This window comes from Corvus hawaiiensis, chromosome 5 (assembly GCF_020740725.1).
Source record: "Corvus hawaiiensis isolate bCorHaw1 chromosome 5, bCorHaw1.pri.cur, whole genome shotgun sequence".
Classification (NCBI taxonomy): Eukaryota; Metazoa; Chordata; class Aves; order Passeriformes; family Corvidae; genus Corvus; species Corvus hawaiiensis.
This window is the reverse complement of record NC_063217.1, coordinates 49,994,416-50,021,551: the sequence shown is the minus strand read 5'-3', so window position 1 is coordinate 50,021,551 and position 27,136 is coordinate 49,994,416. Positions and strand designations below refer to the sequence as shown.

The 27,136-nt window shown below is 38.9% G+C and overlaps 2 protein-coding genes across 2 annotated transcripts; one reads left to right on the top strand and one right to left on the bottom strand.

Moving 5' to 3' along the window:
- The first annotated feature begins 5,694 nt into the window (after nt 1-5,694).
- CTSO (cathepsin O) lies at nt 5,695-15,225 on the top strand. Its single transcript, XM_048304307.1, has 8 exons — nt 5,695-6,023; nt 6,708-6,813; nt 7,826-7,959; nt 9,016-9,183; nt 10,584-10,705; nt 11,901-12,064; nt 12,519-12,611; nt 13,947-15,225. Exons 1-8 carry the CDS (start codon nt 5,847-5,849, stop codon nt 13,979-13,981), a joined length of 999 nt encoding a protein of 332 aa, XP_048160264.1. The 5' UTR covers nt 5,695-5,846; the 3' UTR covers nt 13,982-15,225.
- A 56-nt stretch (nt 15,226-15,281) lies between these two features.
- Nucleotides 15,282-26,903, bottom strand: TDO2 (tryptophan 2,3-dioxygenase). The gene is made up of 12 exons (XM_048304306.1): nt 26,816-26,903; nt 26,359-26,464; nt 25,183-25,273; nt 23,927-23,997; nt 22,203-22,330; nt 20,330-20,516; nt 19,445-19,552; nt 18,373-18,484; nt 18,191-18,248; nt 17,605-17,684; nt 16,937-17,027; nt 15,282-16,072 (listed from the first exon to the last, which is right to left on the bottom strand). The coding sequence occupies exons 1-12, from the start codon at nt 26,848-26,850 to the stop codon at nt 15,919-15,921; spliced, it is 1,221 nt and encodes a 406-aa protein (XP_048160263.1). The 5' UTR covers nt 26,851-26,903; the 3' UTR covers nt 15,282-15,918.
- Nucleotides 26,904-27,136: the final 233 nt, after the last annotated feature.

Sequence of the window (27,136 nt, the reverse complement as noted above, 5' to 3'; positions counted from 1 at the left end):
GATGGTGTCCTGGGGTGCCTTAGGAAGAACATTCCAGCAGGATGAGGAAGCTCAGCCCTGGTGAGGCACATCTGCAGTGCTGTGTCCAGTTCTGGGCTCCTCAGGACAAGAGAGACGTGGAGCTCCTGGAGCAGCTCCAGAGGAGGGCAACAAAAATGATGAGGGGTCTGGACCATCCCTCTGACAGGCTGAGGGAGCTGGGCCTGTTCAGCCATTAAAAGAGATAACTGAGAGGGGACCTCATCAATGTCTGTCAGTACCTGCAGGGAGGGTGGCAGGAGGACAGAGCCAGGCTCTGCTCAGTGGTGCTGAGCAATAGGACAAGAGGCAATGGGCAGAAACTGATGCACCTGAACATGAGGAAAACTTTACTGTGCAGGTGACTGAGCACTGGTACAGATTGCCCAGAGAGGTCATGGAGTGTCCTTCCCTGGAGATATTCAAAATCATCTGCACATAACCTTGAGTAACATGCTCTAGGGGTCCCTGCTTGAGCAGTGAGGCTGGACTAGATGACTACAGTGGTTCCTTCCAATCTCACCCATTCTGTGATTAAAATACCAGGATAATGACATGGCACTCTTATACTGGCTATAGATGCAGACTGAAGATCACAACCATGGCAGGTTGTGTGCTTCCCACAGCAACAAAAGAGGTAAGAAAGGGCATAGTCCTATACCTCTTTCTCTAAATCTATTTTCCTGCATACTAATCCTCCCATTTGCAACAGGCAGCTGGGTCCTAATATCCTCCTGGCATGTCAGAGCTGCAAGACTTCAGAAAAAGCTCATCCTCTTTAGCAGCATGTGTGGAAACAGCGGTAATGTGGAGGTGCATTTCACACAAGCAGCAGGAGGGAAGGCAGGACAGTCACTTCTCTTACATGAAAGCCTTTTAGACCAAAGCATAAAGCAACAAAACAAGTTGACCTTCCACCAAAACTTTACACAATAAAAAAACTCAACCACTGATATAAAACAGATCCCCTGTTTCTGTGCATAGGTTAGTCATGGACACAGATCTCATGCCTGACGTGTAAATTTGGCATTGGTTTTACATTGCTGACCTTCCCACAAAGGGCATTGGAGTTCTATGGATAAAAAGCACTACAGGGACAAAGTATAGCTTCAATAGCATTATAATCATAGCAGTAAGTCACAACTCATTCACATCAATGTGACTGTAAATCCGTTCTTTTAAGTTTCACAGTAAAACAAAAGAGGAAGGTATTGCATATGAAGCAGAAAGAATATAAGATTGGGATGATTCAACAGCATTTTTGAATTATAATCACGCATGGAGAAAGTCAGCAAACAGATCCTCCAAAAATGAGTTCAAAAATCTATGTAGGATAGAAATACCTCAACTCCTAAACGGTACTTTTCTCTTTAATTTTGTTTCTCCTTTCAGGTGAATTTTGCAAACCCTCTTAACCTATTGCTAGATTCCCCTACCAACAAAGTCACTGATGAATTCATGAAACATATCCAAACAAATTAACTGGAGCATTTACAGAAAGCTGCGAAGTAGATTCTGTAAAACAGCATTACTTCTACATAAGAGCTCTTTGTCCACTTCCCGTGGTCAAACAGTTTGATGGAAGATATAAGAACAATTACAGTGAATAAATGTTTATGCTTGTGCCCTTAAGCCATGCTGCACCAAATATTGCCTGAATTTCTTCCCGAAAAGCTGACCACTTAGCCCACTTTCTGGAGCAAAAAGCCAACAAGAAAATAAGACTTGAATGACCTAGATCTGAGAAATTTTCTCAGCTGAAAATATTTAATGTGAATTTGTAGACACTGGCAAGTGGGACGGGCAATAAAGACAGAAAATCAGAGTATCAGCAAATCAGATTTCTCAGAGAAAGTGAATTCTCAGCTCCTTAAAGTTGACAAGATTTCTTAATTCAGTCTCACTCAAGATTAGGTGCTGTTCCTTTCTGCATTCTTATTTTTTGATTCACTGTTTGATTTGAATTATTAGCTCTACTGCCAGCCTTCTTCACTCATAATTCATCCCCTACTGACAAGATTGAAGAACATTTTTAAAAGAGCTAGAGACTTACTGGTGTTAAGGATATTCAGCTGGGATACAGACAAGTCACCTTTGAGAAGCAGATCCTACAGTTATTTCATTATTTGCAAAGGAAGATCATTCTAGCAGGAGAGACTTCATGGTCAACACAGATGTTTGTCATGATATACCTAAGGCAGCCCCTGGCAGTTTCGTTATTCCTGCAAACCCAAGTGCTCCCATGTGCAATTTTCTCTGCTTGTCACAGATTTCAAAAAGTCTACCTTGGGGCTCAGAAAAGACAACTTCTGAACATTGGCTACATCAACACCACTCATTTACCCTCACAGGGATAGATTTCATCCCAAGACTGCAATTTTCACTTGCTTTGCTTACATTTAATAATTGTTACCAGTGCCAACTGTATTAGCAAACAGCACCTCTGCAAGGTCTTAAAACAAGCAAATCCTTGGACTTACCCTGATACAACTTTTCCCCACAGCCTTTCTAAGAAAAGGCACTTAGCCCCATCTGCTGGGCTTGGAATATTTCTCTCTGCAGCTGAAGACCACACAATACAGATGGATTTATTTTCCCTTTGTTAAACATCTTGTATGCCCACAATAGGAGTCCAACTGCTGCTAAGTAGATACCTCCCAAAGTGCTGTAAAGGCATCGCTCCTACCTGAAGGTTCATTAATACAGCTCAATTCTGCCCTTAGGGGCAGCAACACCAGTCCTTGGCAAACCTCTCACCAATTCAGAAGTAATTTCTTATATTTTGCCCTGTTTGCTGTGATAATTATAAACACAGAGGGCACTGAAGCTGGGCTGTCCAACCAGATTCAACTAACTATTTCAAACAGGTAAGCAAAAATCACTGGAGGAAAAAAAAAAAAAGCCTGACTAGCAAATGTTAACATGATCTTTCAATCTGAACCTGTAATGCTATAAAAACCCACCCATTAATAACACTGCAGTGTTACGAGTAATTTTAGAAATTAGTGTTTTGCACCTGATGGGAAGCAAATTCTCTTAATAAAAGAATATCCTCATTTAAAGAAAACAACTTACAATGAGTTTAGAGGTTCCTAAACATATATACATTATTGCTTCTTCCCTTAGTATGCATTGTTTCAACTCATCAAATTCTGGATAGGCAGAATGGGATAGAGATTCATAATATTTCATTAAAATATATTTTTTAAAAACTATTTACAATTATAAAATTCTAAATCAGAATTTAGAAAGAGGGAAAAAAAGCATAAAAGTATTTTCATCATCTGTCTGAGATGACTAGTGTAACTAATATATGGCTTACCTGTGTCAATGAAGCAGTCAGAATTGTATCAATAAAGCCTTTTTAAAAACTCAGTGGAACAAAACAACCCAAAACAAACACACACACCAAACACTTTTATGTCCTATTCTTTTTACGGGCCTTGTTCTGACATTATTTTTACAAGTGTATTTTCTTTTATCTTAACAAAGCATGGCTAAATTTACACTGGAGTAATTCAAAGAAGAGCAGGGACTGCATGCTTGCAGACTGAGCTCTCTGTGTACTTCAGTGGGATTTTGTTTATCTAAGAGCAGGCACAAAATGTTTTTATAGCACAGTAGGTAGTTCAGTGGAAAAATAAAACCTTCTGAAACACTTTTGCTGTCAGTCGCCTACCTTTGGCTGTTTGTTACACTTTATTCCCCCTGAGAAAGTCACCAGAGGAGACACTGACTTTTCTTACACTCTCTCCTCCAGAACAAGATAAATTGAAACACCTACTTCATACACAGAGGGCAAATCCAGGGGAAACAAGCCTTTTCCTCTTCCTATAATATACAGAATTTTTAATGCAAAACAATCTGAGATATATCCATTTTCCCAAAATAGGAAGGGATTTTTTTGCTTCTTTGTTTGCTTGGGGGTTATTTATTTTAATTAAAATAAAAATTAAAGCTACGTGGTTTGCAACTACATTTTCAGAAGTCCTTTGCTGCCCTCATGTGTTCCACGGGAAAAGTAACCCTTGAAGTCCACACACAAAACAAAACGGCTTCTCCAATCAAGAATACTGTTTGAAAAGGGCATAGTCTATAAAAATAATAACCAAAAAAACCCTGAAAGTTAATGTCTTTGCCCTATAAAAGCTAAGTTGACCAGTTTAAAATTTAATGATGATACATTAAAAACAAGACAATGTATTCAGTTTGAGATAATCACAATCCCAAAACAACAGATTTCAAGGGCAGCATGCCAATTTAGAGAAAGTTGATCATGTTGGACTGGTGGAAAATCTTAAATTTTTAATGAAAAGTATGTTTTTAAATAAAGCATAATTTCAGCATCTTTTTGTTGCTTACACTTACTGGCAGAGTAACTTCTTTCCTGTTCCGTTATACTGCACCACAGAGAATAAAACCATGTGACTGTTGCATTAAGGCTCAATGTACACTCAGTACAGCCAAAGCTATGGTGACCACAGCAAGCTTTCCTTTGACACTCCTGCCAGCCACTACACCCTGCACTTCTCATGAGGATCTCAGTGCTCAGTCACATTTTGATGGAATTTGCCTCAGAATTTGGCTGCTGAGGTTCAGACCATCCTCAAAAACATTTCACCACTCAGTTCTTCTGTTACTGTCTTCATCCTATTTAGTCATCATGCTGATACCAGACCTCAATCTGTCAACATGGGTTTGTAATAAATTGTAATAACTTCTCCAATGCCACTCCTGGGTATATAATGATAAACTGTATCAGAACAACCAATAAAATCTGCCCAGCTAACAAGATCTTCTGTACTCTGTCCATCAGCCATAAATAGCCCTCCTTGTAACAAAACTGGTGGCAGTTCAGCAATCCCCCAACAGCCATTCCATGGGAGAAGGAGAGCAAAGACAAAGCTGGATCGTGATCCCCACAGGTTTGTTCCCCAAGCACAGTGCTGCCAGGTGTGCTACCGGCACCCCAGGCCAGGGGACCGGTGCCTTCAAGTTGTGTTAACAAGAGGGTGCGTGGGGAGAAAGCAGCAGAGAGAGCTGAAACGTACAGCAGGTTTAAAACATATAAATATCCTGTTTACAGGTACTGCGTAAAAATACCTGGTGATTGAAGTTAACTCATAATGGCCTAATGGAGCTTTTAAAAGCTGAACACTGTCCTTCTTGCTCAAGTACCAGTATGACCGGTCTCTGAGGAAAGTCATGGTTTCTCTCCGTGTGTTCTTTCAGCACAACCAATCTCACTGGGACCCAGCGGCTGCGGGCACCGGCTGCGCAGCACCAGGCAGCGCCGCCCTCCCCGCCCGTGCCTTCCCTTGCTAAAGCCTGTAACCTGCATTCCTGCTGCTTCACTCTCCTACTGGCAGCCCAGCTTGCAGGTACCAATTAACTTTCCTCTCGGAGAAGAGCTTGCACGAATTTATAACCTGGCAGATAACTGAACGCTCAGCATCCCTTTGCCCCTCCTTTGCAGCCCTGCGCGCCTGGAGCGCGTCTCCCACATGGAAAAACACCGCTAGAAACACAGCTTTGCCCAGATGCCACGGAGCACGGTCAAGCACAGCTCAGCCTCGCTGCCCCACCACCCCCGCCGGCAGAGCTTTCCCGGCCCTGGGCGGCGGGGCGGGGCGGGCGCTCCTGGATGCCCCGCCTGGCCCCGCCCCGCCGGGCCCGGCTCTGCGGGAAGCGGCAGCGGGCGCAGCCTCCGGCCACGGGCCGGGCAGGAAGGGTTTCAGGGCTCAGCCCCTTTCCCGCTCGGAAGCCGACGGGCCTCAGCTCCGCGGGTGCGGGTGCGGGTGCGGGTGCGTGCCCCGGCCAACCCCGCCATGACACGCTGGCCGATGCGGGTGCTGGCGCTGCTCCTCTGCCTGCTGCGGGCGGGCAGTGCCGCCCTCCCGGCACCTGCAGGCACCCGGCTTCGGGAGGAGGGCGGCGGCGGCGGTCGGGGCCGCCCTGCGTGGGATGGAGGCGGCCGGGAGCGAGAAGAAGCGGCGGCTATGCGGGTGGGTGTCCCGGCCCGCACTTCGCTCGCCATCCGCGCCGCACCGCGGGGCTGGTGCGGGTTCTGCCGGAGGAGGAGGGCGGGCGAGGTGCCGCCGAGCCGCTGAGGGCCAGGTGATGGAGGCCGGGAGGCGGGGGCAGGCGGAGCTCCCCTCCCGCAGGGCCGGGACGCGCCCGCCCGCTGCCGCTTCCTGCGGGCGCTCCCTTCGTGCCAGCCCCGCGGGTCTCCGCCGGCCGCCAGAGCGGCTGCCCCGCGACACGGGACCGGCGGGCGAGGCGGGGAGGCCTCTAGGTCATTATGCTGTTCTTTTGCTTTATAAAGACATAAAGTGATGGGGTTAACTCTTGTCTGAAGACATTCTTGCATATCTCTGAACCACAAGGTTTGTTGTGCTTGTCAAAGAAGGACATCAGATGAGTTTGGCACTTGTTCTCAGCTTGCCTGTTTTGTCTGATTCATGTCAATTTCTTGCACTTAACAAATGCTTTTTTGGTATTTGTTGGAGTTTAAATTAGTCTAATGGCTTTCCTATTGGTTTGCTAGGGATACAGGATGAATTTGAGGTGAACAGTTCTTGTTATCTAATTTTGTGTTTACTGTTGCTAACCTTTTCTTTTTCTGCTCTTACGGTTTTGTCCCTGCTGCTAATTTAATAATGCCCACAATTATTTTTGTATTCCTTCAGGAAAGCGCTGAAAGAATTAGATTATTGAATTCATCATCAAAAGATAATACGACTGCTATCTATGGAATAAATCAGTTTTCTCACCTGTTTCCTGAAGAGTTCAAAGGTACATTTTCTGGTTGCTTCTAGTGCATTTTCTGTTATTTTTTTTTTATTCTTTCCCAGAACCTTGTGTCTTTCACATTTACAGATTCTTCCTGTCCTGATAGTCAGCTAATTTACAATGGCTGGTACCAAACTGTAAGTACTTCTGGAGGATACAACAATCCTCTTCATGTTCTGTAGTCTTGCAAGGTTGAATTGCCCACAGCCTGAATATGTTTTAGTATTCAGGCAGTTCTATTTTTCCTTCTTTCTTCTGATGGTGCTTTAAAGCTTTTTTCAGTTGCAACAGTTTTTAAAAAGTAAGTAAATTTCGAGTAAATTCTCAAGTAAATTCGTATTCCCTACCCCGGCACAAAATCTGACTACAGTCCAGACAATGCTTGGAGGTCCATGGCTGCACAATGACAGCTGTGGCTTTCTGGAGCAATATGACATACTTATTTCATTTTTTCTAGAAAATTTGTCTGATACCTGATCTAACCTTCCCTTCTTGCTGTTCATGTCTGTTGTTACATTTTCTATTCATCAAAGGATTTAACATTTTGTTTTAATTTTAAATAATTAAACAAATTTTTTAGTGAAAAAACAGCAACTTGCAGGTATTCCAGAATCTTTACTTTATTCTCTTATTTTCTCTATACATGGCTAAAAGAAAGTATTTTTTAAGTAAGTAAAATGTTTTGGAAATTTTCAAGTGAAATTTGTTTTGTGGAGTGGTTATGGTTATTGTTCAACTTCAGAAAATCTTAACACTTTTCTACCCACATTCCCTACATAGAGTGTTTTTGTTCTTTGTGGAACTGCAGAAATATTTACATTCATTCTGGAGTATAATGATTATTATAAAATACATGAATTTTCTATGGATTTTAGAATGAGATATAATCTCATGGTTGTAACTTTGTAGATCTTTGTAGATCTTTGTAGATCAAAGTTACCTCTGAATTCTAGTAAAGTTGTTCATGGGATTTTTTCTGTTCATAGATTTATAGATGTTTGTATTCTGTGTTTAGCTATTTACTTGAGAAGCATACCTCACAAACTTCCCAGATACATAAAAGTGCCAAAGGGGAAGGAAAAACCTCTGCCAAAGAAGTTTGACTGGAGGGACAAGAAAGTCATTGCACAAGTGAGAAATCAGCAAACAGTAAGTCCTGGTGTTTTCTGTTCCTGGTTCTCAGCACACAGGCTGTAGAGCACAGTGGAAGCTTTGCAAGGTTTTGCTTGAAGATTCCTTGGAGCACTGGCACCAGAATGGCTGGTTGAATGTACACAAAGTCATGTAGCATTTTATGCCAGGTGGTATTAGACTTTAAAGTATGAGGTGTAGAAGTTGTGCATTTAGAAACTGTGTGTAATTTTTTTTTGATCTAGTTAACTAATTCAGCAAATATTTTGCACCATGTGCGTTTTGTATTTTTCTGAAGGAACCAAGGTAAGTTTAGTACTTAACCTCATCCCCCTGGTTAACGTGGATAGGTTTAGATCCTTTCCTGTTGTTTTTCTGCCATGACTGAATCCCCTTGGCTGGTCACCATCCATATCTTTACCAATGAACTCCTCAGGGGATGCATTTGTGATAGGAGAGTAAGCAGACCCCACACAATTGCAGTTTATCCCAAAGTGATTATGGTCACTGGTAAAAAACAAGCTATTAAATCCCCAGTGTCTCCTTTCCATGCTTCACTTAGGACCTTGTGAGGAATAAATCGTGCTTCTTATTTTAAAGAGCTTAGAACTGCAGTATAGATTGTAATTGTCTAAGAATTTTTCTATAATGTTTAATTTACTTTATCATTTCTTAAACTGTAATCTGTTTCTACAAAATTTTAGAAAAACTTGCTAATGTGGTTAAAAACCAGTTTCATCCTGAGGCCACATTTTTCTTTGGAAAACAGATATCTCACAGTAAAAAGCATCCTCAGACCTATCTTCAAGAGCAAACTTTCATCAGGAAGGAGTCCTTAAAGTAAGACACCCATAATGCATTTCTAGTTTTCACAGAGCAGTACAGGGGGGAAAACAGTTCAGCATTTTAAATGGATTATTACATTTCTTATTGCCTAAAAAACAGAGTTCAAGGATGATGTATTAAATGAAGAGCATGGCAAGACTCCTTTGCCTCTTTTCTTCTTTTCATATCAGGCTTCAAAAACAAAGCTGACTTTTGCTTTCTCCCCCATTTCCCTTTTCTCTCTCTCAGTGTGGAGGCTGCTGGGCTTTCAGCGTTGTAGGTGGCATAGAGTCTGCCTATGCAATTAAAAGAAACACCCTGGAAGAGCTCAGTGTGCAGCAAGTTATTGACTGCTCATACAATAATTACGGCTGCAACGGGGGATCCACTGTTAGCGCTTTGAGCTGGCTGAACCAGGTCTGAAACTCTTCATGAAAGTCTCAAAAGACTTCATCAGCTTTCATATTACCATTCTTATTTATTGGAAAAAATTGATGGAGAAGGTGAAATGTACAGATTCTATTTTTTAAATGTGTGTGTGTGTGTGCATATATGCATACACATATGCATCAGTGTATAGGTATGTATGCTTATTTATTTAGTTTGGAACCAAGAGAGAATTTGTTCAAGCAGAATTGAAATCTGATTGGAACTTTATGCTCCATATATGTTCTTGTGAACATAACAAATCAGTCCACAGGGGTTGAAAATAACATTCCTGAATTCATTTGTAGGCATACAAGTACCAGAGTAGACAGATTCACTTATGCGTATGCCATTTTGTGGATTTGAGGCACCAGCATCTGGGGAAAAGGAAGGATCTTGACATTTTCTCTTTTCAAATCTCAGTAGTTTCTGTTGCAAACACTGTAAAATTATATAAAACCTCGGAATGAAATGAATTGCTTGTACCTTTGTTTCACTTGCAGCCAAAACCATTGAAAATGCAGACAAAGTTTCTACGTCAGTTGTTGCTAACACATTTCATTTAGTGAAAAATTCAAAAAATAACATAGGTAAACAAAAACATTTTGGTGTCTTTGAAATAAAAAGTACTCTCTTAGCCTGAATTACAAGAATATAAAAAGAATTCTTCAGTTTCTTGAACTAAAAAAAACCCCCTTATTTTAAGAGACTGTAATTCTATCCCTGAAGAGTAATATACCCATGGCTAATAAGTCTAGATGGCTTGTTTAAGTTTGAATATCAAGAACAACAAAGGATACTCACCTTGATTCCTGTGAAGCAGAATTCCCTCTTGCTTGGCAGCAGCAGGACCACAGATGAATTAGACTGAGGAAATCACTGTCATAAACATACTGTACTGCAGAAGACATGGAAAGTATAAGAGGCTGATCATACATCATATACTAGCATGAGAGTTAGATGCTAAGAACAGAATTGGACTTTACAGTATTTTATGTAACTTTTTGGGATATTTGTGCCTCTTGAACTCTCCCAAGGAGAGGGTAATTTTGTGTGTGGAAGTCATTTGAAGAGAATGCATAGTCATTCATTGAATGAGTATCTCTGTGTCTTGAAATTGACAGGATTGCTTATGAGGATAGTTTAAACCAGAGATGCCTTTTAAATTTCATTCCTTATTTAAAGATTTCTGAATCCCTTCTGAAGCTGTCTCGGGGAACAAGGAAACTAGAGGTAGTAAATACATATTTCACAGTGTCACATTCTTATTTCTAATCCTGCCCAACACACACTTAATTTTGAGTGGGTTATGTGGTAGTTTTCTATACTTTTTGAGCTGCATAGTAGTAAAGTCAAATGCATTAAATTCTTACTCAATTACCTTCTTGCAGACAAAAGTAAAACTCGTGAGAGATTCAGAATACACTTTTAAAGCTCAGACAGGACTGTGCCATTATTTTGATCGCTCAGATTTTGGAGTTTCAATAACAGGATTTGCTGCATATGACTTCAGGTAGCTATTATTGATTCTTTTTATTTGCTGTACTTTCCTTCTGTGTTCAGCAATCATGGAATAAGCTGGAGTGAATAGTGCATTGACCAGGCAAAGGTTATGAGGCTGATTACATCAGTTCTGTAGCTGTGTAGGATTAATGCATTGATTAACTCCTTGACAGTAATGGCATGGCACAACGAATCCACTCAACACTGCTATCACTAAGCCTGTTCAAATGAGAAAGCTTGTGTCTTGAAATTAGGTCTTTTAAATTGGCTATAAACTGGAACATAGAGTTAGTTACAGTTTTTAATAAATGAACATTATACTGCTATATTATCAGAAACAGTAAAGCCTACCGATAGTAACTGGAATTTATTGAAAAATTAAGAAGCATTCAGTTACTTCAGTACTCATGCATTTACATATCCACCCACATCTTCTCCAGCCCATGAGTTTAGAAACAGTGTTACCAACTGAATTCTATAGACTTCAGCATTTTAGGCTCTGTGTGAAGAAACTTTGTTTCTGAGTTTTAGCCGTACAATACATCTACATACTGAATAAAGACAAGAAATACTGTTCCAACTAGGAATTGTGTTACTGCTCGATATAAGTAACTAAAATCAATCATATCTTTGCCAATCTCTATTTGCCAAATTTAGTTATTGAACATAATCATGCAGTGATGAAAATTTTCTGTTCCAGTATATTAGATAAATAAAGCTGTATGAGGATGCTAATGCTAAATGGCTGATAGTGGAAGTGTCCTGTGTTTTAATAAGTTTGAGACATATGTTAGTGTATTATTATGTATGAGAGGTACTTCTGTAGGTTTAAAAAACAGTGGGAAATTCTAATATGGACTAATGATTTGTCCAAAGCTGGTTTTGATTGAGAAGAGTGATGTACAAAAAGTATGTAGTGCTCTCTATTGCCCACTAGCTTGACCTAGAAACCTGCTGCTTTTTAATAGCATTATGTCTTTGGATCTGCACCTGTCCCATAGTTTGTATGTCCTGTATTTTTATGACTGTGTTGTAGTATATGAAATACATAATTACTGATGTGTGTTATGTGGTATGTAGAACTTGGAGGAAAGAGTTTAGTTATTTGATTTTTAAACTGTCCTTAACAAGTAGATTACAATCACCCTAATCACTTAAGTGTGCTAACTTCAGTAACTTAGCATTTTTACTCACTTCTTTCACAGTGGTCAAGAAGAGGAAATGATGAGGATGCTTGTCAGCTGGGGCCCTTTGGCAGTGACAGTCGATGCCGTTAGCTGGCAGGATTATCTCGGTGGAATCATACAATATCACTGCTCCAGTGGAAGAGCAAACCATGCTGTTCTTATCACTGGTTTTGACAGAACAGGTGCGTTTCCACCAGCTGAACTTGAGCACAGTAGGTTTGTTTTACTTGCTACTTGCCTTTTGTGGGACAAGTGATTAAAATCCAGAACTTGGTTTTCTTTTGGAAGCTGTTTGGTTTGATGTCACATCAGTTCTGGAAACGTAGCCTGATCCCAGGAGAAAAACTCTTTTTTTTTTTTTGTTGTTCCTTCAGTTCTGTGGGACTTCATCCTTATAAAGTCAAGAACATGGCTGTGTGTGTCTCTTATGCTAGAAGAGCCCATATCCAGTCTTCCCATACCAGAATATTAGCTCTGTTCTGGATATGAACAACAGTTGGTTTCACTGGCCTATATCATCAATCCATCAGAAACTATGAGATACTAAAATGCTAATTAATTCTGTGGAGTGTTAGGAGGCCAAAGCTTCCCAAATTTCGTGCTGTCTCTTGTTCATGAAATGAATGTCTCTTGCAGGTAGCATCCCTTACTGGATTGTACAGAACTCTTGGGGGCCGACATGGGGAATAGATGGCTACGTTCGTGTTAAGATAGGCAGCAATATCTGTGGTAAGTCTGACAAAAAATAAGTAAGGTGGTAAAGGCCATGGGCTGGGATATGTTTCTCAATGGCTGTAAAAAAGTAATATAATACATACAATAATGTAACAGAGGTATAATGGGATCCTCAGAGAGGCAGTACAAATCACTGCTATACTTCAAAACAGGTTAAATGAGTCCAGATGGAAAAATAAATAAAGTGGCTGCTAGTTCAACGAAGCCACCTAGTTGAATGACTGAAAAGCACCATGTAAAGGTAAAGCTATATGAGACATAAATAATCAAAGTACTGTTGTCCCTTATCAGGTAGAGGTAATTGTAGAGTATCCAGCCATGTGTGGTGGTTCTAGGTGGGTGCCATCACTGTACTTGCTGTCCTTGTCTGCTTGGTGCCATTATCTCTGGGCTCAGCTCAGCAAACAAGTGTGAAAAGCGAATCTGCCTGGGAATTGTGCACCCTGCTTGTGGCTTTTCTTGCAGGACAGAGATACATCTTTTTATAGTGCTAGTTTGATCTCCTGCCCTATTATTGTTTGCATGAAATTTTTCTTTGTATTTGGGGGATTTCTTTAACATTAATTACCCAGTTTCTGCTGGATACAGAGGTAAGACAAGTCAAGCTCCTGTTTATCATTAGATTGCTGAACCAGATTGGTGGGATATTGCCACTACATAGGAAGCGTTGTGTATCTGTTGTAATTTTATGTATTAGAGTAACCCCTTGGCTTTCCCTTCCACATGTGTTTCACAGTAGCTCTCAGCCACTGCAAAAGGTGTTAGATTACCCAAGACTTCTGCAAATAAAGAACAGACAACATTCAGTTTGCCTGCACTTAGTAAAGATCAGAGCAATGTATCCAGTCATAGCTTTCTCATGTTGCTGAATCTTTTGTTCTTACTGTTGCTGTGTAAGCAATTTGGAAAGAGAAATTAAGAAGTAGTGATAAAGCAAGTCAATAATAGAGATGGCAGGGAGAACAGATGTGTTATTTTCAAAACCTGTTCTTTCAAAAAGCAGGGTCTTTCACATTTTTTGCAGTTTACCACACCAGAACAATCCAGCAAAGGACAGTAGTTGCTCATTTTCCACAGAGATATTGTCTTCTGATTTAGAGGTGCTCTGATAGCACCAGGATACAAAATTTTGAACATAAAAGCGGAGGAAGGAGGAGATTAGGTTTTCAACTATACATAGTGCAAGGCAAGGAAGAAATTAAATAAAAGGGTTGCAGCTGATTCCCTGGATTCCTACTGTCATAGCATGGAGGGGAGGGGCCATTGTATGAATATGAATTCTGGGAAGTCTCCAGTATTTATTAAAACCAAATTTTATTTCCTTTATAGGTATAGCAGATACAGTTTCAGCAGTATTTGTTTGACACGTAGCTGGGCCTCTACAACTGATCAAAGACCACAAGTATCATTAGGACATACACTGTATATGAAGGTGTAATTCAAAACAACGTCTTTAAATATAACAAATGGCTGTAAGGACAATTCCTGCAACTCCTGGCTGAAGTTGTTAAAAATGCTTTTATTTGAAATGTGTGTTGTGTGCCAAATTTCTCATGGAGTAAGAAGACTCAGAATCAACTCCAGAGTGCACAAAAAGAAGTTACAAAGATGGACTGAAGCCTCAAATGTGAGCTTTATCCAGGTGTTGAATACTACTCCATAGAAAAATCTTGAAAGAAAAGAAGTGATGGCAAATGAGAAGGAAAAAAATCAATAGTATAAGAGTATATTTGAAATTATTTGAATATAAGAAGAGTCATGAGTAACAGTTTACAAAGTCAGCAATTACAGAATACATCAAATAGAGTGAGTGTTGAATTTCCCTCATTAATTGAATTCAGAGGTGGGACTTGGTGGTAATGAAAAAGGGGTTCCAGCTTCGCTGACCTCTGAAACTGCAGCTGTGGGCAAATGTAACTAGAACTCACAACCAAACATGTAATTCTAAAATGCTCTGAATTTTTCACCTGGAATGCTTTACCTGTATCTTTTAAGGAGGCCTACTAGAAAAAGTATTGAAGAAATTCTGTTAATTTTGCACTCAATTACTGCACCATGTTTTTAGATTAGTTTTTTATAACCTTTTTATGACAAATGCAGTGAGTATTTATAATAGCCTGTTCTAATTGTTAATATTTTAAATGAAAGGAAGACCAAGTGTGGTGTTTCTTTACTTCAGGTTTTGCTACTTACTGAATTTACTTGGCTGAAAACTTCAGTTGAACAAAATGTGAAGTCTTCTGTACTCTGACTGTTGTGTAGTCTGGCCTTCCCTGAGTGGCTTACAAACAACAGATAGCACACTTCCATAACTGGAAAACAACTGCCAAAGTTCCTAATAGGCATAGATAAGAGTAATGTAGTCATAGCAATATGAAACACAGATGTGCCACCAGTGTTTTTGAGGTGCTACTGCCAGGTATAAGTACCCTGAGATGCTGGAGTAGGGAGAACTTACCAGAAATTCCAGCCTATGTGTCTTTCCAAAGGAAGCACTTAAAAAGACAAAGGTCCATTTAATGAGAAGACGACACTGCTTTATCAGTATTCTATAGCCAAAGTTGCCTTTTATTATATACCAATTTGAATAAAAACCACTTTAAATGCCTGTCATACTCTTGTTTGAACTTTAGAGTTTGCTTTAGAAGAAGACTTAACAAAAGATGAGCTTTAATACTGCTTTATTTGAAATGCAAAGTAAGTACTTATAATCTGCTATTTTTAACAGTATTTCTACGTAAGGGATTTACATTCACATGTAACCCATAGATAGCAACATGATTCTTGATGTATTACAGGTTCAGGATGCTTTGGTTTCTACAGATTCAGGACCTACTCTTTTGAATCTAGCTTTTGAAACTTGTAACCCAAAATTCCTTTTGAAATTGCACTAGAGCTCAGAAACAAATATTCTTCTGAAGGCAATGAGACTGATTATATCCTCAACTAGACATTAGGCAAACGAGCAAATACAAAACTATGTACAAATAAGTCATGATCATAACAATTGCATGTAATTTTCTCCCTTTCTCTAGGTGTAGACTTTAAGAAGTCAACTAAGAGTTAAATTGGTCATTAGGTTGAATTGGAGTATCATTGTACTCGTAATGTGGGCTAACTCAACACAGATTTATTTTTTCTACAAGCAATTACTTTCTTTCACAAGCCAATTATACTATTCACAAAGGTGTCATACATAAATAGATATTTACACGCCCACACTCTTTGTGAGAATAGCTGGTAGCACCACTCAAGGTGAAAGTCAGGAAGTTCTTTACAGCAACCAGCCTAGAAAGGCAGGCTAGTCAGAGTCATCACTGCTGAAGTAGGAGCTGTCACAGTATTCTGCTGTGTAAAGGAATTTATGAATGGTTGGGTTCATCTTTGGTATCCAGTGTCTTGGCACTAGAAATGTTGAAAGATTGAACAAATCCACAAACACCTTGTATCTGTCACTGAAAAAGACAATCGGAACAATAATTCCATCAGCATAGAAGGCCATAATTTCTAAATCCTCTGTAACCATTCCTTCTCATGTATTTAATAAGATTCCTTGCACTAACCCTCCTGAATATTGCAGAGCAAGAATCCGGTCCTAACTTTTTAGGGCATAGCAGATTAGGCTTAAAAAGGAAGTAGGGTTCTATAGTAACATCTTTCTTCTGAGAATTCAGAGTACGTAGGGTGTGATCTCTTGTAAAATTTATCTAGAAACAATCTTAACCTGACATGAAGGAAGAGTGGGAGAGCTTTCTAAAATCCACAGTGGACATTTAATTTTCACTAGCAGTCTAACCATCCACTTTCTACTCTGCCCTCTCTTCCAATGGTTGTGATAGTAGTTGCTCACAGCCATACGTGGTGGTTCAGTGCTCTTTGAGAACAAACCTCAAAGATCCTCCTGTAAGGAGGTTGTGCAATTAGAGGTCATGCCAGGGAATAAAGAAGCTCAGTTACACAGTAGCTGGGACTCACTTCCAGCCTGTGTCACCTCTGTGGACTTGGGCTAGCTGGCACACAAACTAAACAATGCAGGGTTAATATTATTGCTAGCACTGTAACACCTGGACCCCTTGGCTGCAAATTATAGATGGCACTTCGTGTGAGTGATCAAAAGGAATTCTTATTCCCTAGAAGCCTTGGAATTTATATATGTCACTGATAAATAAATGTACAACAACCAGGTGGAGATGCTAGAGTTCTAGAAGAGAAGCAGCAGCCCTTTGGCCTCCAGTGAGCCGTCTGAAATAAGTCTCCCAGCATTAGAGTATTTATGAACTGCATTACTGCAGGTAACAGGGGAAACATGTTATTCCTACCTCACTGTTGAGCGCAAGTAGTGGTAGCCTGATGAGCCTCCAGTGCCAGCCTTGCTGCCAATCATTCTGTGCACCAAACAGACATGGTTATCTAAATGATACAACAGGAGAAAATGGCACATGGTCAGTGTTTAGATATAACTAAAGAGTCACATTTATTAAAGGTTATTCAGAGATCTTTACAGGGCTATAGAACTATTAGGTCTTCAGCAATGCAGGATTTAATTCTGCCATTCTTCAGTCAATTAATACAAAATTATTGTTACTTCAGAATGAATACACTAATTATTAAACATTACTATGTTCTGTTAGTACAGAATTATATATTCAGTTATGTATGCCTAGATAGGGAAGGAGCAGAAGGAATGTTTGCATATAAAGACATGTCATTATGACCACTTGGGATACATTGAAAAATATATAATTGGCCTTGAAATAAGATAGTACACTTAAAGCCCGTCATACAAGTGGTAGCTATACCTATGTATCTAATGGTCACAGAAGCAGCTCTTTATCTTTCCTCTTGGCTGAAGTACAAACAAAAAAAAAAAGTCATTCCTAAAGCATGAACTCCAAAGCTCAATTCTTAGACTGGGTGTAACTCAGAGACAGAACAATTTATTTGCGTCCAGAAGAGGGAGTGTCACAGTCAAAAAAGTCAAACTTACATCTCCATTTAGTCATGAGCACATCGAGATCCATAAGGGAGGTAAGAAGCTGAAAGGGAACCTGGAAACGAGGCTCCTCCCTTGGAAAGTGAAAGAGAAGAGTGAGACCTCTTAGCATGTGCTGTTATTTTTCAAAGTTGCATTTCACCAATGCTCAGTGACTTAAAGTATAGTTTTCCAAAATTAGTACTGAAATATCGGTAGATACTTCAACAAATGCTTCTGCCATGTAAGTCTTGATCTGCCCCTTTTCCCTTGTACTTGGAAAAGGACTCCAAATCTTTCTAGGACAGGTAGAACAAGGCATTTACTAGTCACAATCAGAGAAGCAGCATCTGATCAGACAAGAACCAGCTGCCCAGAGGGGATGTGCAACCTCCATCCTTGAAGATACTCAGAACTTGGCTGAACACGGCCCTGAGCAGCCTGGTCTGACCTTCGAGCTGTATCTGACTAATCAGGGTTCCTGTGGAGGGCTGAAGTAGATTGCTTTCCACAGCCTGTTCCAGCCTAACTAAACCTGGGCTGCTGTTCTTACCCTTCACCTCTCCTCCTGCCAGTCACCATCAAAGACACACAGCATTACCTGTAAAAGTAGATCATCAAGGCCCCCTTCAGTGCTTTGTAGGACAGTCGTCTCTCTCCTGCAAGATAAAAGTGTCCTTAGTTTGTTGCTCATTCTCCTGCAATTTTAATGTTATTATGTGGTTATAAATAAGATGTATAAAACATACAAAGTGCATATTGACATATGGTAATGCAATCTACCTTTACTGAGCAGATGTTCATGGCGTTTTTCATCAAATAATGAAAGTAATACATCTCTCTGTTTTTGGAATTCAGACAATAAGTCATCTTTTTCTTCTGATTCTGCCTTGGCCTTTGGTATTTAAAACAAAGACAAGTTTTAGAATTCAGTAGGGAAAATTAAGCACTTGAATGACTCATTATGCAACTTTTATTTAAATAAATACTCTGAAGTTTGCATCTTAGATGTAAGAACTGTATTTGCAAATAAGATACATGAGTCACTGTCCTTTGAAAAGTACAATTACCAAGAAATGTACAATTAAATAGATTCCAGCATAACTCAGATAAATGAATATTCAAACAAGCTGGCAATTTATCACTTATTTTGGTCTAGAGGCCTTAAAAAAATTTAATTTGTTTGAAGTCTGATTTATTTGTTTTCAAGGCAAAAAAATTACATCCTTGCAGAGCTGTGGGCAAGAAAATTGTAAATAAAAAAAGTTTAGATAAGTTAGAAAGTCATAAACAGATATTCTCCGGAAGTTGATTAATTCTTACTATTTTTTTCATTAAAAATGAAAAAATTAAAAATGTTATTTAAAGCCACAGGTCTTAAAATATTCAGGGATTTTCTAGTCCTTTTTTGCCAGCATAATTCAAATGATCACATAGCAGCAAATTGCCATATACTGTTAAACAGAAATGGACTGTTTATGGTGACAATCCATATTCACAGCTTAGGGGCCCAAACTTCATATTTACTGTGGATTGTAGATGCAAGTACTAACTAAAGGTGGAGTTGTAGTTTCAGCAGAATCAAGTTCAGCCCTCCCATTGATACTAATCCATCCCTTTTGCCATCAAAATCATCCATGTATCTCATGTTTTAAATCATTTTAGATGTCAAATTTAAAAAATATTCCTATTTCCTTAAGAATTTGCATTTTTTTCTGCTTCTTGCAGACAGAGACTGATGAAGATTAAGTGAAGTGAGTGAGAAACTGTGAGTGAGCCAAAAGTTCAACTTATGGCAGACTATCATTTTGCCAGATGTCTTTGCTTATGGGTAGTTCAAGAGTACACTCTGTACCTGTATCAAGGCAAATTCCTCTTCCAGACCTTTTAAAACATTCTCTTCAAATTGTCCCCAAAAATCAAATTCTTCTGAATCGAGTCCTGGAGTTCTTTCCAGCCATGCCTTTAATAATAATAATAGTAATAATATTAGTGGTAGTAGTAATAATAATAGTAGTAATAATAATAGTAGTAATATGTACAAACAATAACAAGGCAAGTGCATTATCCTAGAATTACAAGTTATAGCAACATAAATTATACTACAGTTCTGGTTTAGTATCCTGTAGAAGTGCTTATTGCTAAATTCAGCATGTCCATGCAGATAATTTACACCTGCATAATGGTGCCATACCAACCCCCCTCAGCTTCCAGATTGAACGGCCAGTGTTGGAATACAGAAGCTGTCTCATTCTAAGGATATCATTAAAACAAACTACAGGAAAACAAATCTTATTCTACATATATATATATATAGAGTAATATTAATGATAAATCTCAGAAGGAAGATACAGAGCCATCTATAGTTTTTAACCTCTTGAATAGCCATCACCAACAGTGGGACTATTTTTAAAATTTTCTTCCCAGAAGGGCCTACAGTCATGAAAACATGCAAATGAAACAGTACATTTACATTCTCAGTTCACACTTCCACAATGCAATTTGCCAGTTTAACAGCCAGAATTTTCAGATGAAAGGAGATGCTGTGAAAAGTCAGTTGGTTTACTAACAACTAACTCCCTTTCATGCAAAATTTGTAAAGAATCCAAAACACAATTGACAGAGGATTTGCCGGCACGCTTGCTTCTCTTAAGGTAGGAGAATTTGTCGCTGACACTAATGAAGGACATTCTCGGGAGATGGGGGAAAATGAAGCAGGGCTTAAGACAGACACTGTTACCTCCACAAGTTGCAGTAGTGTTGGTTCTTGTTCTGATTGAAGCAGTAGTTCATAATCCTGTCCCTTGAAGTTATCACGGTAATGCCTTCTGTTGTAAGGGACTCTCAGACTTTGGGGAACGCCAATCTTGTTCTCTAGCAAGCGAAACTGCAGGCTCTGAAAACCTGAGGCTGGGCTTAGGTGGTATCTTTGGGAACAAAGGAAAAGAAGATACAAAAATGCAGGATGTTATTTTACAATGGTGAGTTTATCTTTTTCTCAGAAAACCCCACCCATATTTCATATTTGAAGAATAACAAACAGCTATCTCAGCATTTTTTTATATGACTGCATTTAAGAAAAGAAAAAAAACATGCAACCTTAATGCAACTACAATGTTTGTACAACAATCTTATTTTCTATTTCTATCTTGTTTGTGCATACAGAGATACATTCACACATTTATGTTTACACTGTGTTTTAAAATGGCAGCTTTGTGCACACAATGTACAGGAGGCAACATTAGTGAATGCCATTTTTTTTCCAAACAGAACAGGCAGTTTCACACCAAATTGCTATTACAAAAATTTTCACAGCAAAAAAGTGTCAACAAATGCACTTTAAAGTCTTGCTATACAGCATAATTCCTATATATTACTACATATATGTGTGCAATATTATATATTGCCTTATTCTATACAGTAGAATAATGTTCAGAAAAACTTCCAGTGGGTTTTTTTGAGGGATTCATTAATGGAGTCTTTTCGAGTTAAATCATCTGACCATGCTGAAAAACAATTACTAGTGAAAGTAACCTGAAATCCTACATTGCTAGATAATTGTAATGCATTTTGAATAGCGAGTACAAGACTTGACAGAGGCAGATCACTGATTAAATCTTAGGTTTACTTATCAAATGACAGTATGTGGTTGAAAAGGTGAAGGAAGTATGGATCAAAACAGACGATTAGCCCATGGATTTCCCCTGCTGTAATGTAATGATAGATGATACAGACATTTCAAACTTTAAAAAAGTGAAGAAAAATTGTAGTTTCCTGCTCTTTTTATTAGTGAACATTAAAAGATAGAAGGAAAAGGGTTCCAAAATGCAGAAGTGGATGGGATGCTGGATGGCACTGAGGTCACCAGGCAGACAGATATGCACAAATGACACAAGCAGAAGAACAGGGAAGGCAAACAGTGGATGAAACTGTCATGCATGGTAGTGTGGTGGAAGGACCTAGATGTAGTGAGGGAGGAGAAAGAAATGCCATGGGAGAAGTGAGACAAGCCAAAGGATCCCAGAGAATGCCTGGGCAGAAGGCAGAAGAGCTACCCACCACCGAGCCCAGCAATACACTGAGCTGCTACTGGAGAGCAGAAATTATTGGGGAAAAAGGACAAGGGACAGCAATGCTTCCTTCAGCCACTTGAAGCCTCCAGCGCTGCAGACCCAAGGAAACACCATGCAAACCAAGACAGCTGAAATGCCTGTTTGATAATCTAGAGGGAGTGCATTTCTCCCACCCAAGCATTTCTATGATTTGCCATAGAACAAGGCTTCAGCTCTGCAGTGCCAAATTTCAACTATATTGTTAACAGAACCATGAGCTATTTGTGTTTTTTCTGCTGTTTTAACTTTTGACTCTGAAACCAGTCAGCAGCACCCTGCCCCAAAACGTCAACACTTGTACTTCTTTGCAGAACACGCTGGACTCACACTCGGGCTCAATTTCGTAATTGACCCTTGCACTTTAATGTCATGTTTGCCTCTCCAAGGTGAGTTCTCAGCTTGCTGAAAAACACCAGCAGGCATGCAAAACTCACAGTCAGTTCTAAGGATGGGAATTACCAGCTTACTGGTGGATTACTGTGTGGAATAAGAAGTCTTCACCTGAAATCAAAGAAGTCCAATGCAGTCATAGTTTCCAAAACTGAGAATTGTTCCACAAGTAATTTCAGAATCAGTGAAATTCTGTTCATTCGAGTAATAACCTTCAGCATGTTTCTCTCATCTCTTACCTGTAGAAAAAATAAAGATCATTACCAGACAGAATGGTGTTTTCTCTAGATCCTACCTAGTTATTTCATGTCTTTTCACTGTTGTACATCACTACAGTTCCCAAGTCCTTCCCATGTGAAATCCATAGCAGCAGAATCTCATATGGAATAGAGCACTCTGGTTTCAACTGAAAACTGAAACTATAATTTTCACAGATTGAAATCTGTTTTTTTCTGACTGATGTTACATTACAAGTAGGCCTATCATATAGGGATTTTTCTTTTCTATGTTTTTGACTAAAATAGAAGTCAAAGAAATTACATTCTAAAGCAAAATAATTTATGAATTCTAATAATTACAATATTATTGTAACTTCATATTACATAATACAAAAATTATATACTTTCTGTTATAATTACTTCCAGAATGATTCCTATTTTTGTGAATGAACAAGCCATAAGGCAGGTATGGGAATTACTTAGAAGTTGAGAAGCAGAATATCTGACAGCTACATCAGGAGAGCGCATCTAAAACATGTTCATCGGAATTGTGCAGTAGCAAGCAGAGAAGAAGAGAAAAGTGGGAAATAGAAAAAAAGTGGTGGGAAATAGAAAATATTAAATGGAGAATACAGAAGTTCTTTTTTTGGCTAAGTTGAACACTTTGCCTGCAGAGGTGTCTGCTAAAATTCCTTTCAGTTTCAATGGGATTAAACTTCTCTCTAAAATCTGGGCATGCAACCAGGAAATATCAAACTACAAAAAATGGCAAATGATAACCATTTCCCTAATTGCTTGGCTGTGTACTTGACCTTAACATTGACATTTCAAATTCTAATTACAAGCATGGCTTCATTTTTCACAAAAATAAATATTGAAAGATTATTCTTCTTAAGAACTGATTTTGGTCAGTTATAATTTGATAAAATGTTAAACTAAAAAGCCAATGAAATTAGGAATATAGTGGGCAACAGAGAACATTTTCATTGCACCTTGTGAAAATAAGGTTCCTTTTTTCAGTCTGGTCTAGTTTCAAATTTACTTTGTAGACACATGGTCATGATGTCCTCAAGGTATTTCTCAAACTGCATGCAGTCAGTTTTTTCTGTGGATGTAGTATCAAGTCAAGAGTTTTCCATTGTTGCCTATTGTTATAACATGTGTTTAACTTTGGACAAATGCAAAGAGTTCAAATCTGTAGACTTCAAAAACTGAGCAAATGCAGAAATGACTTTTCAACATAAAAATTCTTGTGAGCCTTCTGCTTTTCAGTTTTGCCTCTGAGGCTGCTTTTTCTGCAGTAGAATATCTCCAAGTTACGTTTCTGCAGTTACCCAGCACTAGCAGGAGAATATGAGAGCATGGCCAATGAAATTGGCCTTGAAAGGTGATCTACACAAAAGGCAAACTTCCAGAGGAAATAAGATTTTGCTGATCAAAGATCTGTAGTATGAGGATATAAGAGCCACTTGGCCAAATTTTACTTGGTCTTTTGATGCTCTTTCTAAAAAGAGCACTTGTTGCTTTAGTAACCCCAAGTATATCAGGCTCAGAGGCAGGAAACAAGAGAGAAACGGGGCTGAATTTTCTAAAAATTAATATTTGTTTTTAACTTACATGACCATTTTGAAAGATCACTCGCACAGAGTCCATTTCCCACAAAATCTGCTTAAACCAAAGTTCATATGCTACAACAAGAAAGACACTGTTAGCATCAACTTCAAGGTTACTTTGTTTTTTCTTCTTAGCACCAAGAAAGAAAAATTCTTGCATGTTGATTTGAAATGAATGGCCTGCATTGACACTGCCAGTGCACAAGAAGATGCTGACACATACACTATTACTTGTTACAGTATTCTGTCCTTTACTGAAAGTATTCCATGAAATAATCTAGAGTCGGGAATATTGACAGAATTTTTAAAAATATGTTTTTACATGTCAGATATTTGATCTACAGATTGTTCATTACAAAAGGAGGAGAGAGAAAATCCAGATCTGATACTTCAATAAAATCTAACTCCAGAGCTGCTTACAATCTGCATGTTTTCTGTCAATAACAGAAAACATCATCAGGCCAGGCTCTGGAAAATAGGCAGAGATGGGCATTATGGAGTGCCTAACCAGTGTGCTGATTTCTAGACAGATTCTAGGTGGTCAAAACTGGATTGAAGTTTCAGAGAAGGCACAAAGCAACACACAAAATTTGCCTACAATAAACTGCATAGCAGCCTGTTGCTTGGACGACACCAAGATTTTCACCACCTTAATTTCTCTGAGAATAAAACCATCCATACCTTGGTTTACCAAATCCAAAGGTTATACTTATTGTGGATACAAAAATGCTGTTAGTGAGAAATTTTCCTGCTCCTTTCTAAGCCCGTGGGATACTTTTCTCTCTCGCAAGGATATTTGCAGAAGTTCTGTAAACTATGAACACCTGTGACCTTGTAGAACTATGTTTATGGTACAGTAGAAAAATATTTTGACAATGGATGCTTTAGGATTCTAGCCAATCACCCCAGGGGGTGGCTGATCCTTTGTCCAATTACACTATGAAGAAAAAAGTCTATAACAGAGTTTGTAAAATAATTAAATGATTCAATCTTGCTGCACAATTCCTGCCTGCTGGATCTTCTCTCCTCTCCTCCCTACGGCTGCGGGATACAGTAATAACTTATGGCTTCACAAGCATAGAGTTGATTACAGTCTTACAAATTATATAGGAATATATACAAATATGAAAGCAGATAAAAGACAGAGCTATTGCTGTGCTAGTGTCTAAAATGAAACAAATTGTGAATTGCGTGTGTCGGCACCAAATAACTCCCTGTGGCAAAAATGTTGGTCAACCACGACTGCATTCCTCCACTTACCTTGATGTGTCACAATGAAAAGATGCTCATCGTGGATTTTCTTCCCTTTCTTCTCACTCTCAAGTTCTTGAGCATTCAATATTTTGTTCAGCTTAAAAATAAAGGTAAGACTGTTCTGTAAAGCTCTCAATTCTACTATTAGCAATGGTAGTCCTACTGTGTATAGCTAATTTTTAACGATAATATTTTTTAAAAATACACAAACAGACATCACACTCTAGGTTCTATGAGAAGTTTGACTAAAGTGTCTCAGGTATGACTTTTACTTTTTAACTTAAAAAACATCTTGCCTAAAATGGAACATTTAGGTACCTCAAGTAATAAAGTTTTGAAAATAATTTTAAGGGTATTTTTAGTTTTTTATATATATATATATATAAAAATAGAGAAAACAAAATATCCAGCATGCTTTCCAGATTTTAGGTCTATACTGTTGTGTCCCATGAAAACAGAGTTCCTATAGTAAAATTCTGAGTAACGGTTCAATAACATCTGCAAAAGAGTTCTGATTTGAGGCTGTAGAATTTCAGTTCTGACATGACTAATTTTTTTTTCTTAGCCAAATTTACAATTTAATCATACCTGTTTTCAAATAAATCTTTGTAAGATTCCAAACAGTATATCAACAAATCAGTTCACAATTATAGAGTTATTCCCTTCACTTTAGTTCATGCTGTCAGAAAAAAAAGAAAATCTGGATTCTTTTTTACCTATGGCATTTTATTTTTACTTATTTCTTAATTACTTCTAATTTTTGCAGGTTTTGTTTGGGTTTTTTTTATATCACCCCTTTGTCATCATCCCACCCCCTAGATTTCTGAAATACACTTTTCCAGTCAAGTATTCTGGACTTTCAAGGAAGTTGCACACAGCCTGCTGACGTGCAGAAATTGCTGAGTGATGATTGCCAGACCAAAGAAAGCTTTTTGTGGTGTGTCACTTTACAGTTTAGGCTTACCAATATGGATAATTCCCTACCAACCCCATCTTCCTTGCAGTTTGAGAAGCCTTTCCCACAGTCCACCTTGAGGTCCCAGCTGAGGTGGGCACCTGTGACTGTAACACCTGGAGACCTGTCTTAGCAACTAGCTGACTGCAGGGAGAAGTGTCAAACACATGTTCTGCCTCAAGTTACAAGAGCAACCAGGACAGCTAACATGAAATCCTTAAACTTACTTGTAGGTATTCTCCATAGATAAGCCCACCTTTGCTGGCTTTATTTATTCCTTCTTGAGACTTGTCATCATTCTCATCTTCCAAAGATAGCTTGTTAAAATTAAATCTAAGAAGAAAATGAAGTAAATATGTAAACTATTTAATTAAAGAATTATGAATATACCTTTCTACTAACAGATCCACCTACAATTCAAATGATGCTTTCTTTTGATAAACAGAACCAGTAAAGCAGGCTTTTGATAAAAACTGAAATTCCTCTTGTCACAGTAACAGCTGGGAGCATCACATCTAGATCATGAAGTAACAAGACCTTGTATGATCTCTAGTAATTTAGCGATAGCTACAGCTGTCTACTTGTTGATAATTAGTAATTCCTCTCTGGAATTTCTTATTTTGCACTAACACAATACCATTTGAATTGAATATATAAAGCAAAACACAGAGAGGAAGTACTCACAGGTAATTCTTCCCCGCAAAGGGGCAACCAGTCATGATTTCAGGATCCAAACTCGCTGAGCTGTGCACCGGGGAATACACTCTGGTAGTGTTCCCAAACCTGCTGCAGCTCCCTTATATGTAACCTTATCTCATTGCCAAGGCCAGCCCCCAAATTCCCCTCCTTAGCCCCCAGCCCATCCCCATTATTCAATAATTACAGAAACTATCACAACACAAAGGTCAGGAAGTTCATGTGTCATTGGCTCTCCAGGATTGTGTTTTTCTCTGCCAGTTAAAAAATGAATGGATGACATGCTTCATCCTATGGTACAAGCTTTTT